At 45.4% G+C, this 14158-nt stretch overlaps 1 protein-coding gene across 1 annotated transcript; it reads right to left on the bottom strand.

Moving 5' to 3' along the window:
- Positions 1 to 3542: 3542 nt before the first annotated feature.
- DEFB1 (defensin beta 1) lies at positions 3543 to 12772 on the bottom strand. Its single transcript, XM_012457366.2, has 2 exons — positions 12579 to 12772; positions 3543 to 3777 (listed from the first exon to the last, which is right to left on the bottom strand). Exons 1-2 carry the CDS (start codon positions 12637 to 12639, stop codon positions 3632 to 3634), a joined length of 207 nt encoding a protein of 68 aa, XP_012312789.1. The 5' UTR covers positions 12640 to 12772; the 3' UTR covers positions 3543 to 3631.
- Positions 12773 to 14158: the final 1386 nt, after the last annotated feature.

Here is a 14158-nt window from a genome sequence, read left to right as displayed (position 1 = left end):
CAAGAGGACTGAGTTTGTAGGGTGAGCCTTGAAGGTGCTCTTTTTCTGCTACTAGGGCCCTAGAAGATAGCATGGATTCATGCATTGAGAAGCCAACCTCAGACCTTAGCTTGATGCAGCTTGAGGCCAGACCTGCTGTAGTGTAGACTCAGCATCTTGCTAGGAGGCATGGGAGTGATCTATCCTGCCAGGCATTTAGGGGCTTTCAAGAATTTAGTAAGAGGTGGAGTGTACCTTTCCAGTGTCTTCCATCTTCCTTTGAATACTTGTCCTTCCTCCCAGGTCCTCCCTTTGGCCCAGGGTGGGAGGATGGAGGGAGGCTGCTGCTCTCTACCACTTCCTGTGTGCCTCTACTGTGGCCTCAACCCTGGCAGTTAAAGCTGCTCCCATTTCCCACCTGGGCATGTGTGAGCCCTTCTCACTGGATTTTATCCCCTTGTGTCTGTGTACATAAATGTGTGTGTGTGTGTGTGTGTGTGTGTGTATAAACTTTGTACAAAAGGCAAGCCTCCTTCTTGTGGCGGCTGTTGCCTATTTGTGTGTGGTCTCTGTTGTGTGTCTGTCTGACAACTTCTTATGAGCCCAAACCATGATGTTTCTAGGGATTATAAAAGACTAGTAACAAAAAAAAAAAAAAAAGAAAGAAACTACCCAACCCCCTCTCTGTCTTACTTCCAAATTTTGATAGGTACGTTATTACTTTAGTTGCTTTTCTTTAGTTGGTTTCATTTATACCTTTAATTTCTTATGTAGTATTTTTAGAAAATATCCCCCGCTACTCGCTGTGTATGACCAGACCTTACCCCTTACCCCTTCCTTCATCTCTTCTTTGCTACCTCTCAGCTGCTGTCAGTTATACTTTGATATTGCCAGATCCATAATGATTATATTGTAATCATAAGTATAAAAAGAATTTCCTGTGCATTGCCTATAGTTGATTCTGAAGTTCGAAAAGTGAAAAATAATATTATATTTGTGCCACAATCTTGTTGTTGAGGTGTTTTCCAGAGGCTTTTACGTGTCAGTGTTGGTCTGTGCTGCTGGCAGATTGGACCTAACTGAAGCTGTCGTCAGGTCACCAGGTCACTCCTGCCTAAGGTTCATTTCTGCCACCATCACCACTTCATTCATAAACCCACTGCACGATGAGGCAGGTGGCGGAGGAAAGAGGCCAACTGACCTTCATGGAATGGGTTATTCTACCCTCTCAAATGTTAAAATCCTTCTCGGCTGAGGTCATTATTTAGTGGACAATCACACAAGACACAAGTGTCTTCATGATTTTTGTCCATTCAGAGAAGCCTGTTGTGAATTTTCCAGTCCTATTTCTTGCAAGCCCATAACCACCCAGCTAGCCATTGGCGACAGCCTACGAATTAATACATAATCACACACCTGGTCATTTCTTTTTCTAAGCAGAGTGCACAGCCAGGTGTACTGCATGAAGTTCTGCCCACTGAGAGAATTTTCCTTCCCCACTTCAGGGAAAGTCCTTCAGGGATGGCCCAGGAAGGGGCTCGGTGCTACAGCCCTCTGCCCAGCATGTTGTGCAGAACCATTGTAAACCAGGTGCGAATTTCCTCTTCCTCTGTCAAATCATCATAGGGAACTCACCCTGAGGCCGTAGGCACAGGCTCGGAGAGAGAAGGCAGTGTGGCGGATGTAGGAAGCATGGGCATTTGGGCCACTTCTCCATAGAACCATATAACTTACATGTACCTTCAGGGTCTGCCCAGACCCAGTGATGCATACGCCACTTCCATTTGACGATGGAGCAAGGCTGTGCATACTCAAATTTATGACCTGGCCGGTCGATAACACATGATGGGCGGCTCAAGTTTCATGCTGACTTGGTGGCCTGTGGTCAAGTATTCACTCTCTGTTAAGGCCCAGTAATAGGTCAAGAGCTGTGTCTCAAAAGAAGTTGTCTTCAAATGCTGTTGAGATAGGAGAGACTAGAAGAATCATGTTGTTCATTCTGGCTATGAGTTTGCTGTTTCTGGTGACAATGCTCTTGGTGACTTACCATCTTCCTTCTGAATTAGTCAGCTCCGTCACGTGCCTGGGGAATCCATAAAAATATGCTTCTGATCGCTTGAAGGGCTCTAGGCAGGGGAGGCCAAATTGCCACAGCCTCATAGACTGAAGAATGGGGAGTGAACATGTGTTTTTTATTTAGTTATTTTTCCACCTTAAGAATTAGGTCTTGGGGAACCTGATTTCCCAAACCCTGGCTGTACTAAGGCTCATGGGGAATTTGCCTTTAATAAACTTATTGTCCAGAGAAATGCTACCTGGAAGGACTCAAATATCTTGAGGTGGAAGTTGATGACATGCCTGAGATTTCTTCTCAAGGTAGAAGGGTCCTGGATTATTCCTCAGCTGTTCAGAGGAAGGAAGAGGCTGGATGCACCATGATGAAAACCACAAGTTGTGTCTGGGTTACAAGAATACCTGAGTAGAGGTGAATGTTCACCCCATAAGGCAGAATTTTCCTCTCCTCGCATTTTCCTTGCAGAGAGGGGTGTTGTGTCTGAATCTATGACTGGAGGCTGGCGAGAAGAGCTTTACAACAGTGGAAGAGGAAGATACAGTTGCTGTTGCCAGATTCGGGAGATAATAACATCATCAGGAATTGTAAGAGATTTATTGAAGAAAAAAAAAAAGGATGGTAGCCCATTTTCCTCCACCCACACGGTGTCTGCAGGCCTAATAGTCTGGAAGGAATGAAATGCAGATGTAGCTGGCTCATACACACACTTTTGTGAATGGTATGTTACTAGGTTATGTCACTGCAGTCGATTCAGGAATTGTGATCTGGGATCCCAGACGTGAACCCTAGAGGGCAAAACTTAAGTGAAATATCTTTATGGTCATTATGGAGATTCTCAAATGCTAAGGTTAACCAACACACTGCCCTAAGACCAGAAAGGAGAAAAAATGGAAGTTCTGGGTTCTGCCGATGGACTATTTCATGGAGCAGACTGCTAAGACCTCTGAATAATGTGGACTCTCAGAATGAGTCACATGTTGGGGCCGGGTGTGGTGGCCCACACCTGTAATCCCAACACTTTGGGAGGCTGAGACAGATGGGTCACCTGAGGTCAGGAGTTCAACACTAGCCTGGCCAACATGGTGAAACCCTGTCTCTACTGAAAACAAAAACAAAACCTGAAAATTAACTGGGTGTGGTGGCAGTTGCCTGTAATCCCAGCTACTTGGGAGGCTGAGGCAGAAGAATCGCTTAAACCTGAGAGGTGGAGGTTGCAATGAGCTGAGATCGCGTCACTGCACTCCAGTTTGGGCAACAAGAGTGAAACTCCATGTCAAAAAAAAAAAAAAGACTCAGTTGGTTTGGGGATCAAACAAAGTGGAGGTGACATCACTCAAGACTGTGACATCACTCAAGACTGGGCCATCACTGCCCTGTTCCAGGCAAGCTTTGTGGTCCGACCCGTCTCATGTTCCAACCCATGTACCTTAACCCCCTACTCCTTGACCTCTTCCAATTGAGACACAAGATTCATTTTGGCCAAAGGAGGTATACTTGAAAAACAATTTTCCTTTATTGAAAGAATGATTATAAATAGTTCGTTTGGCTTCTGCGTCCTTTCTTCTGGTCAGTCCCAGCTCACTTGCAGCACTTGGCCTTCCCACCATAACAGGTGCCTTGAACTTTGGTATAGATTGGGCAGGCGGAATAGAGACATTGCCCTCCACCCTTGACACAAGTGTAATGGTCAGATCTGTAGCCAAGACCTGTGAGAAAGGTGTCACCTGTAAGGAAGGAACACAGACACGTCAGACTCATGGCTTGTAGTTGCAACGATTTGAGAACATCTCGTGGGAGAGCAGGACAAAAAACTGCAAAACACTAGAGAGTTTTCTCTTCCAAGAAATTTGCACGTGATTGATCTTTGGGGCTGCTCATGAAATGAGGTGACCGAAGAGCTTACTCAGTCCAGGGCTATGCCAGCTGTGGCCAAATACAAGCCAAGGATGAACAGTGGGGTTCTGAGTGGGGTTTTCTTATGCTGAGATATTTGAGGAGTGCAGGGAATTCAAGTTATTTTCCAAATAAGTTTTCTGCCTTGTCTCACCATGCTCAAACTCACATCCTGTGTTTTAGAAATGTGGAAGCAGGTGCCACTCTGCAAACACAGCCTACACTTCCCTCCTGCCCTGCCTTCAGTTACACCGGCTCCCCTACTTCCCACACCACTATTTCAGCTGAAATCTAGGATCCTTTCACGTCAGGCTGAAATTGTGGTTACTCTCTAAAGGTTTCATAGTTTTTTTTCTACTTGGAATTGATTTTGCTCTTCTCTCAGTATCCCAGATCTCATAGAGACAGTACTCTGGACTAGGCTTCTACTCCATGACACAGGAAGCAGTCGCCCGTGATAGTCCTGGCCAGGGACCATCAGGCCATTGTTTTGCATGCCTCTACTGGTAGGTGTTTTGGACTGAAATATATCCCCTCAGAAAAAAATTTCTGTGTTGACGTCCTAACCAGTGCCTCAGAAAGTGGTTGTATTTGGAGAGAGAAACTTTAAAGAGGTGATTCAAGTTAAACGTGGTCATCGGGATGTGCTCTGATCCGTATGACTTACAGAAGAAGAGACTGGGACAGAGACACACAGAGGAAAGACTATGTGAGGACACAGGGAGGAGGCACCAGCCGTCTACCAGTCAAAGAGAGAGACTTGAGAGAGGCCAACCCTGCCGGCACCTTGATCTCAGACTTCCAGCCTCTGAGGAAGTACAGTTCTGTTATTTAAACCGCCCAGTCTGTTTATGGGCAGTTTAAACCATAAACGTGGTAGCCTGAGCAAACTAATTCAAGATGCCATCACCACCCTAGAAGACAGTACATTCTAATGTCACAGATCTCTGTTGGAAAGATGGCTTTCACACTGATGGAGATTGTCCTGTCAGTAACTTCCATCCTGCAGCTGTTTTTCTGCTGTTTGCAGTAATTCCACTTTTGAAAAACTCTTCTGCTTGGGTGCAGTAGTTCACACCTGTAATCCCAGCACTTTGGGAGGCCGAGGTGGGTGGATCATCTAAGGTCGGGAGTTCAAGACCAGCCTGACCAACATGGAGAAACCCCGTCTCTACTAAAAATACAAAATTAGCTGGGAGTGGTGACACATGTCTGTAATCTCAGCTACTAGGGAGGCTGAGGCAGGAGAAATGCTATAATCTGGGAGGCGGAGCGGAGGTTTTGGTGAGCCGAGATTGTGCCATTGCACGCCAGCCTGGGTAACAAGAGCAAAATTACTCTGCCTCAAAACAACAACAACAACAACAACAACAAAAACTTCTTTTCTCACTGTCCTCATTGCCTGGTTTCCAGGCCCTTCCCAAACCTCTTTATTCTCCTGTGGATGTGTTTAAGTTGGTCAATAGAGTTCCCAACGTTTGAAGCCTGGTATCGATACAGAGTCCCTTAAATGTGTCCCACCAACCAAGGTCACAAAAGGCTCAATTTCTCTCATTTTGTTTGCTACAAAGCTGCACCATCCAATATGGCAGCCACTCGCTTCCTGCAGCTGTTCTCATTTAAATTAATTGAAGTCCCCCTAGCCACACTGCAAGTGCTCACAAGCCATATGTGGCTAGTGAGTGCTGCATTCATCGAACAGAGCAGATACAGAATCTTTTCACCACAGAACATTCTATTGAACTGTGTTGCTGCGGAGATGGAAGAGAATTGACAGACACTCTTATTCTACCATCCCATTACTCAGGGAGGCATCTTGGGCTGAGGCCACTCATTTGTTCACACAAAACACAGTCTCTTGATTGCCAGCTTGTATTCTGTTTCTCTCATTGATTCCTAATGATGCTGTCTGAGATTGTACTGTGTTTTAATAACCATGCCACAATGCTGACCTTAAGTAAGATCATGACCAACCAGCTTCCCCCAAAGCCTCCACTTTCCGCTTTAGTCTGTCTGCACTGGAGGCTCTCAGTGCTCAGAAGATACTTAAAGGATGCCTACTCTGACCTGACCTGCAAGATGGAACCTCTCCAAGTGATTATCTCTTATTAGAGAGATCAGTTGAGCTTACAAATTTGAAAGCACCTTGAAATCGTGAAGGTCTACACATCTTTGTTCTTGATTGTTCATCTCAGTAATCAAATAGTTGGGTATATATACATGCTGAGTAAGCAGAGGAGGCCCAAATTTAATATTTGGGTATAGCTTTTTAGAGCCAAGATGAACTTCAGAGCTCAATTAATTCAACCTCTCTGTGATCCTCTCCTCAGGTGAAGGAACCAAGGTCCAGTGATGCCCCCAATGTAGCTGGTCAAAGACCAACCCCCTACCAGAATGGATGCCTCCTGACCTCACTTCAGTTCTCATTCCATTTTACAACACTGCTAGTTGACTACGGTGTCATAATGCATAAGCAGAACTAATTTCTGGCATTACCTTCAAAGATCTAGTATATTATGGGATACAAAAGAAATTGCAGCCATGTTAGTGTCAGGGTACTTTGGTTACATTCTGTGTTCTGAAACTAATCTACTGTGTGATCTTTGGCAAACCACTCAACCTCTCTAGGCCCCAGCTTCTCAAATTTAAAATGGAGGAGACTGTAAGGTTTGTTCTCCCTGAGCTTAAAGAGAAGCAACTGAGGTCAGCACAAGAAGATCTGATGCGAAGGAATTCATCCAGGCTCCCGGACGAGGTTCTGTGGTCCGACAGGAGGGGGCAGAGAAGTCGCGCGGACTCCTCTCAGACGTGGGGTTTTATAGGGAGTGAAGGAGTGAGTTTGGTTGTGCTCAAGGTGAGTGGGGCCTAGATGGGACAAAATGGTGGGGAGTGGGGCCCAGATGAGACAAAATGGTAGTCAGGGAGTGGGGCCCTGATGGGACAAAATGGTATCGGGTAGGTCCTGGCGGGGCTTTTTTCTGGGCTCCCCAGTGAAGGGGGGGTGTCCGAGCTCCCGGCGAGGGAAGGGTGTGTGTCTGAGCTCCCCGCGAGGGAGGGGGGTGTGTCTGAGCTCCCTGTGAGGGAAGAGGGTGTGTCCGAGCTCTCCTCGAGGGAGGGGGGTGTGTCCGAGCTCCCTGAGAGGGAAGGGGGAGCGTCCGAGCTCCCAGCGAGGGGGGATGGGGTGTGCGTCCATGCTCCTGGCGAGGCAACCAGCCTTACAGAGACTATGCAGCCGTAAAAAACAATGAAAGTATGTCTTTTGCAGCAACTAGAATGCAGCTGGGGGCCAATATTCTAAGCAAATTAACACAGGAAAAGAAAGCCAAATACTTCATGTTCCCAGTTGTAAGTGGGAGCTAAACACTGAGTACTCATGGACATGAAGATGGGAACAATAGATACTGGGGGCTACTAGAGGGGAAGGGAGGGAGGGGATTGAGGGTTGGAAAACTAACTGTTGGGTACTGTAAGGCCGGTTGCCTCACCGGGAGCATGGACACACACACCGCCCCCCTCCCTCGCCAGGAACTCGGACACCGCCCCCCTCTCCGGGAGCTAGGACACACCCCCTTCCCTCACCGGGAGCTCGCATACACCTCCCCCCAACCGGGAGCCCGGAAAAAAGCCCTGCCAGGACCTACTCAATACCATTTTGTCCCATCCGGGCCCCACTCCCCGCCTACCATTTTGTCCCATCTGGGCCCCACTCACCTTGGGCACAACGAATCGAATGCCTCCACTCCCTATAAAACCCCATGTCTGAGAGGAGTCCGGGCGACTTCTCTGGCCCCTCCTGTCGGACCGCAGAACCTCACCCGGGAGCCTGATTAAACCCCTCACATTGGATCTTCTTGTGTTGGCCTCAGTTTCTTCGTTTTAAACTCGGCAAGAACAAACCTTACAGGTACTATGCTCATTACCTGGGTGACAAGATCATATTCCAGGTCTCAGCATCTGAGTGGGTCTGGGTTGGGGCTGATAATTTGCGTTTTCAAACAAGCTCCCAGGTGACACTGAAGCTTCTGGTCCAGAGTCCATACTTTCAGAACCTTTGGTCTGGAATGTTGAGGTTCCTTCCTGCTGGAGCAGTCTATGCTGCTTTCAGACTAGGGGCCTTTCAAAAGCGCTTGTCTTGACCATTTTCATGACATTTGCCTTCCCCCTTGTGTTAAATTTCACTGTGCACATGTCTGTTTCTCTTACGTGCTTCTTAAGAGATGTTTGTGTAATCTAAATGCTTCTGAAGGTTTATATTTTCCAATAATAGTGGCAGCCCAAAAAGAAAAGCTAGAATATGTGACAGACACACACACACACACACACACACACACACACACAGACATACGTGCACTTTGTAGGTATCAGAGAATCAACAATAAAGAATTACTAGGTCAAGATTTGAGAGAAAGAAATAAAAACAGGAATATCACATCCTACTAACAAAAAAATGTTATTATGAATTTATGAAAACCTGAAAATTTAGTCGAATAGAAACATTCCTAGAAAAATACAACTTACTAAAATAAACACAATAAGAATTAGAAAATCTAAATAGTCCCAAAACTGTCAAAGGTATTGAGTCAATAAATAAAACTCTAGGCCAAGATGGCTTCATCAACAAATTCAACTGAGCAGTAAATAAGATATAGGGTCTGCACAACACATTCTGTTTCTCAGAATAGAAAAAGGGAGAATACTTATCTATGGATGCCAACATGGTTTTAATATCATATCTAACAAAATCAGAAATGAAAAAAAAAGGAACAGGATAATTGCAAGTCAATCTCTTTGATCAACAGAAAGACAAAAATACTAAAAAAAGAAATCAGCAAACAGAATAAAATCAAGTTCTGTTTATTTCACAAATACAAGGTATCATTTAACATCTGAAAGTTAGTCAAGGCTATTAACAATAAAAAAGCATATGATCAATAGATGCAGAAGAAACATTTGAAAAATTCAAAATTTAAGATAAAAATTCTTAAACCTTGTAACTAGAGTAATTTACTTAATCAATAAAAAGTATTATAAAACCTGAAAAAAAAAAATAGTACTTTCAATGATCAAAAATAAAAGCGTTGCCTTTGAGATTGGCAATAGGGCCAGAATAATGGCTATTACCATTTCCATTTAACATTGTATTTCATATACTAGCCAGTAGAACAGGATAAGAAAAACATAAGCAAGTGATATGAGTTGGAAAGGAAGAGATGAAATTATCACTATTTGCAGACATTATGATTATACATAGACAGTTCAAAAGGAATTAAGCAAGCCAGATTAGCAAGTTTGCTATATATAAGACCAAATACAAAAGAAAAAAGAAAAAAAAATCCATTTTACATCTGTGTATTTGCAACCAATAGCCAACATGATGTGAAAGTAACATACCATGTCAAAGAGTGTCAAGTAACAGATACCTAGTTAAAAATCTAAGAAAATGTGTGCACTACTTCTATCCATAAGGCATAAGACATTTTGAAATAAAGAAGACCTAAATGAGTGGAAATGCTCTGTTTAAGCATTTGAAGATTATTTTTTCTTAAATTAATCTTCTAGTTCAACCCAATGCCATGGGAGGAGGTTGTAATCTGACAAGTGGATTCTAAATTTTATTTGTAAATTCAAATGGCCAAGAATAGCCAAGACACATTTGGAAAAAAGGTGGGCAATTTGCTTCGCTGGATTTCAAGACTAATTGTAGAGCCACTGTAATTAAGGCAGTATGTTGATGGCACAAGGAGAGACAAATATCCAAATAGAATAAGACAAAGAGTGTAGAAAGAGGCTCAGGTACTGAGAATGCGCCATTGCACTCCAGCCTGGGTGACAGTGAGAGACTCCGTCTCAGAAAAAAAAAGAGGCTCACACATACATGGAGAATTGATGTAGAATATTGGTGGCTCAGCAGAACAGTGGGGAAAAATAGTCTTAGCAACAGTTGGTTCTGGGCTGAGCATGGTGGCTCATGGCTATAATCCCAGCACTTTGGTGAGTGGATAACTTGAGGTCAGATGTTTGAGACCAGCCTGGCCAACATGGTGAAACCCTGTCTCTACCAAAAATACAAAAATTAGCCAGGTATGGTGGTGGGCGCCTATAATCCCAGCTACTCGGGAGGCTGAGGCAGGAGAATTGCTTGAACCAGGGAGGCGGAGGTTGTGGTTAGCCAAGATCGTGCCACTGCACTACAGCCTGGGCAACAGAGTGAGACTCAGTCTCAAAAAAAATAGTTGGTTCTGAACCATCAGATATTCATACTGGGAAAATAAAAAGAACTTGACCCTTCACATCGAAGACACACACACACACACACACACACACACACACACACACACACACCATTGCCGGATGGATTATAAGCCTAAATGTATTTAAAAAAAGGATAAGCTTTTAGAAGACAATATTGGAGACTATCTTCATGTCTTGATATAAAGGAAGTCTTCTTAAACAAGGTACAAACAGCAGTAACCTTAGGGAAAAAGACATGACACATTCAACTACATTGAAATGAAGATAAAAGCCTCTGTTCAAGGAAAGTTTCCTTTAGGAGAGTGAAAAATCAAGATACAAAGCAAGAGAAGATATTTGTAATGTATATAGTTGACAACACATAAAGAACTAAAATAAGAAAAGACAGATAATCTGATAGAAAACATGGGAAAAAGACAAACAGGCATTTTACAAAAAATATCTCGGTTGCCAATAACTATATATAAAAGGGCCCAACTTATTATTTATCAGGGAAATACACATTAAAACTCCAATGAGCTATTGCTACACTCACCAAGTGGCTAATATTTGAAAATGATTGAGGCTATCAAATGTTGGCAAGGATACAGAGCAAGAGGAACTCTTATTCACTGCTTGTGGGAGTGCAAATTGCTGTAAACAATTTTGGAAAACAGTTTGGCATTGTCTAATACAACTGAATATATGCATATCCTATGATCCAGTAATGCAGCTTTTCAGCAGGTAGAAATAAAGGCATATGGGCACCTATTGGCTAATAGAAATGTGTGCACAAACAAAGCTATACTATTCAACTTGAATATTAGTGTGATAAAAGCATAAAGAACATGAAAAGTTATCACCATAAAAGTCAAGAGAGTGATTATTCTTGGCGGAAGCAGGGAGTTGTGACTGGGAAGGCTCGAGAATAGCTTCTCATAATTCCATTTGGATATAACAGACTGAAAACAAAACTTCTTAGTGTTAACAAAGTGGCTTTCAAACCCTTGATTTTGGACTGAACCACCATAAGAAAGAAATTTCTTAATGCTACTCAGTAAAAACATAGGTACACACCCCAAACTGAAATCTGGGTACAATTAAACAGCATCTACTTTTACTACATGGCATGAAGTTATATTTTCTATTCTTTAAAAAAAAAAAACATGGTAGGCTGGGTGCAGTGGCTCACGCCTGTAGTCCCAGCTCTTTGAGAAGTTGATGTAGGAGGATCACATGAGCCCAGGAGTTTAAGAAGAGCCTGGGCAACATAGTAAGACCTCATTTCTACCAAAAAATAAAAATGAAAGAATTCACCACACACCAGGTGTGGTGGTGCATGCCTGTAGTTGCAGTTACTTGAGAGGCTGAGGTGGGTGGATGGCTTGAGCTCAGGAGGCAGAAGCTGCAGTGAGCCGAGATCACACCACTGCACTCCAGCCTGGGTGACAGAGCAAGACCCTGTCTCAAAAAACAAACAAAAAACCAAAAACCAAAAAAACCCATGGTAGCAACTGGCAGCATGAAAAGCTCTGCATGTCAGTTTTCAGATGGAAAAACTGAGGCATAATTGGAGTAAATTAGGCTTATCTGTTAGCTAAAGTGATGGCCTAGAATAACTTACAATAGGAACTTACAGAGACTTTCCAAACTGGAGTGCTTTTAAAATCATCCGCCTCAGCCCCCTCACTCTGCAGATGAATAAACCAAGGCTTAGCACCACGTGGCTTGTGTGAGTGAGGGAGAGGGCTGGGATCATGGGATCAAATATGTCCCCGATAATCTTCTGCAATGTCCCACCTCACGTCAAGGTCATGGCTGATTTGGCCCAGAGAAGCTGACAGCCACCTGGTTCACAGGAAGCCCCCTCCTACTGACTGGGGAGACCCCTAGCCTGGAGAACGTGGAAGCATTTCTCAGGAGAGGGAGAGGACCGCCTGTGGACCCTCCCTGCCTGCACACGAGGTGAGTCCAAGGCACCGGCTGAGCTGGCCTGGTGGGTGGGGCGGCAGCACCTCACCTGTAGCAGGGCACCCCGGGAGGCTGCACCCAGTGACCTGGTGTGAGGAAGCTGGCTCTCACTGTGGGTAGCCTTCTTGCAGGGGAAGAGGCCATCTCATCCACATAGGATGCTGTCTTTGTGTCCAGGACAAGGATGCAGGCAGCTGCCTGTGACTAGCCCAGCGTCCCTGCCAGGCTCATTCCTTGGCTGCTCGCAGACTCTCAAGGCTTGGCAGGCCTTGCCAGCTGCCTTCTGCCAACTGCAGGCCACTGAACCATGGATGCTCTCCTGCTGCTTGTCCCTTGTCCCTTGGGACATGGAGGCAGTCATCCAAGGTTCACATCAGCCCAGTGTCCCCAGCCCTGGGAATGGGAAACTCTAGCAGGTACCGGAGCTTACCTGAAGCCATGTCACACAAAACTAAGCAGAGAGTAAACAGCAGAAGGTAGGAAGTTCTCATGGCGACTGGCAGCCAGGACCCAGGATTTCAGGAATGGAGGAGCAGCTCCTTTGGAGGTTGAGCTGACAGAGGCTTCCAGGGCTTCCAGAGGCTGGAGTGACGCTGTATTTATAGGACTGGCAGATTGCACAACCTCGTTGACGGAGCTGAAGGGAGGTGCCGCAGTCCGGGGTGAACTTCTAATTGCCAACCCCTGGTGTCATTTGCCCTGAGCAGTCGGCAGTCACATGGCACATTGTCTCCATCTGGCTGCCGCTGGATTTAGCTTTCAGCCTGGAGCCCTGGTGCCAGCTCCTCCTGTTTGCTTTTCTAGGTTAGGCAGTTCTGATGGGGTTTCTGGAAAAGGCAGCTCATGCTGGAATACCTCCTTTTGGGGCCCATGGAGGAGAGGCCACAGGGAAGCTCTGAGCAGGGGGCCACCCAGCTGTAAGCTGGTGTTGATCTCTTTAGTTTGATTGTCTTCCTGCAAGACAGCCTCAAACTTCACCCTCTTCCCTTGCAAAAGCAGAGCTGGTTGTAATGAAGTTCTTTCTTCTGGCCAAGGCTACTGTCTCATCTCTCCCCTTATGCAGAACACTGTCCTCGATGGTTGGTACCTTTCTCTGTTCCTGGGAAGTTTCCGAATGGCACTCCTCAGAAAGTGAGCCCCCAGTGTAGCCCTTAGAGGTCAAGGGCCTAGGGTCCAGCCTGGGCCAACCCTGCAGAGCTGCAACTGCCAGACTGGGGTGCTGTTAGCTACGCTTCAAGTATCCCTCAGGTGTTCCTTGATTCTAAAGATTTAAGAAACATTTTATTTATCACTGATTTTCATTGTAATTCTGTGAGCAACTTTCGATGTCTCAGTGGCTTACTTGCAAGCAGCAGAAGCTGGCTCTCGCTGACCAAGGAAGGGAAGAGTTTATTCGGAGGAAATGGGCAGGGTTGGCAGAGGGTTGGGGGTGAGGTGGCGTTGCCGGAGAACCCAGCTTAAGGCTCAGCTTCTAGGAATGGCATCCACCCTACACCATCATGCTGGTCTGATGAGAACCCCATGCTGCAGCCACTTAGCATGAAACACCCAGAGCGGACTGGCCCTCAGTCACTCCACCCCTGGCAGAACGTCATTCTGCACCCAAACCTGCACCTGCCATGTACCCCCACTGCACCTCTGCCAGAGAAAGACAGAGAACCAGAAAGATGGACAGAGACAAACAGAAACAGAGGCAGAGACATGCAGAGAGACAGTAGAGAGACACAGAGAAACAGAGAGATAGAAACAGACAGAGACAGAGAGAAATGGAAATAGACGGAGAGAGGTAGAGGTAGAGAGAAATATATTCGGAGAGACAGAAAGAAAGGGACAGAAAGACATCGGGTGGGACCCTGTAGCTAGCTTATTGAGGCAGTTAACAGAGAGGGTTTGGGAGGAATGGTTAAGGGGGTTTGGGAGGAATGGTTAAGGGGCTCGAGAGAAACTTGGAAGAGGCTGAGCCATGTCTGACCAGGGAGCAGTGACCTTGTGGCAAGAGAAAAGTGAGAA

The sequence above is a fragment of the Aotus nancymaae genome, unplaced genomic scaffold, assembly GCF_030222135.1.
Source record: "Aotus nancymaae isolate 86718 unplaced genomic scaffold, 86718_ANA_hifiasm-v0.15.2.pri h1tg000090l, whole genome shotgun sequence".
NCBI lineage: Eukaryota > Metazoa > Chordata > Mammalia > Primates > Aotidae > Aotus > Aotus nancymaae.
This window is presented reverse-complemented; position numbering and strand designations above follow the sequence as displayed.

What these genes read in the sequence shown, in the direction of transcription:
- DEFB1 (XM_012457366.2), bottom strand. Translation starts at nt 12,639, where the DNA reads ATGAGAACTTCCTACCTTCTGCTGTTTACTCTCTGCTTAGTTTTGTGT. An exon ending in TTTGTGTGACATGGCTTCAG is followed by an intron (nt 3,778 to 12,578) that starts GTAAGCTCCGGT and finishes CCTTCCTTACAG; the next exon opens with GTGACACCTTTCTCACAGGT.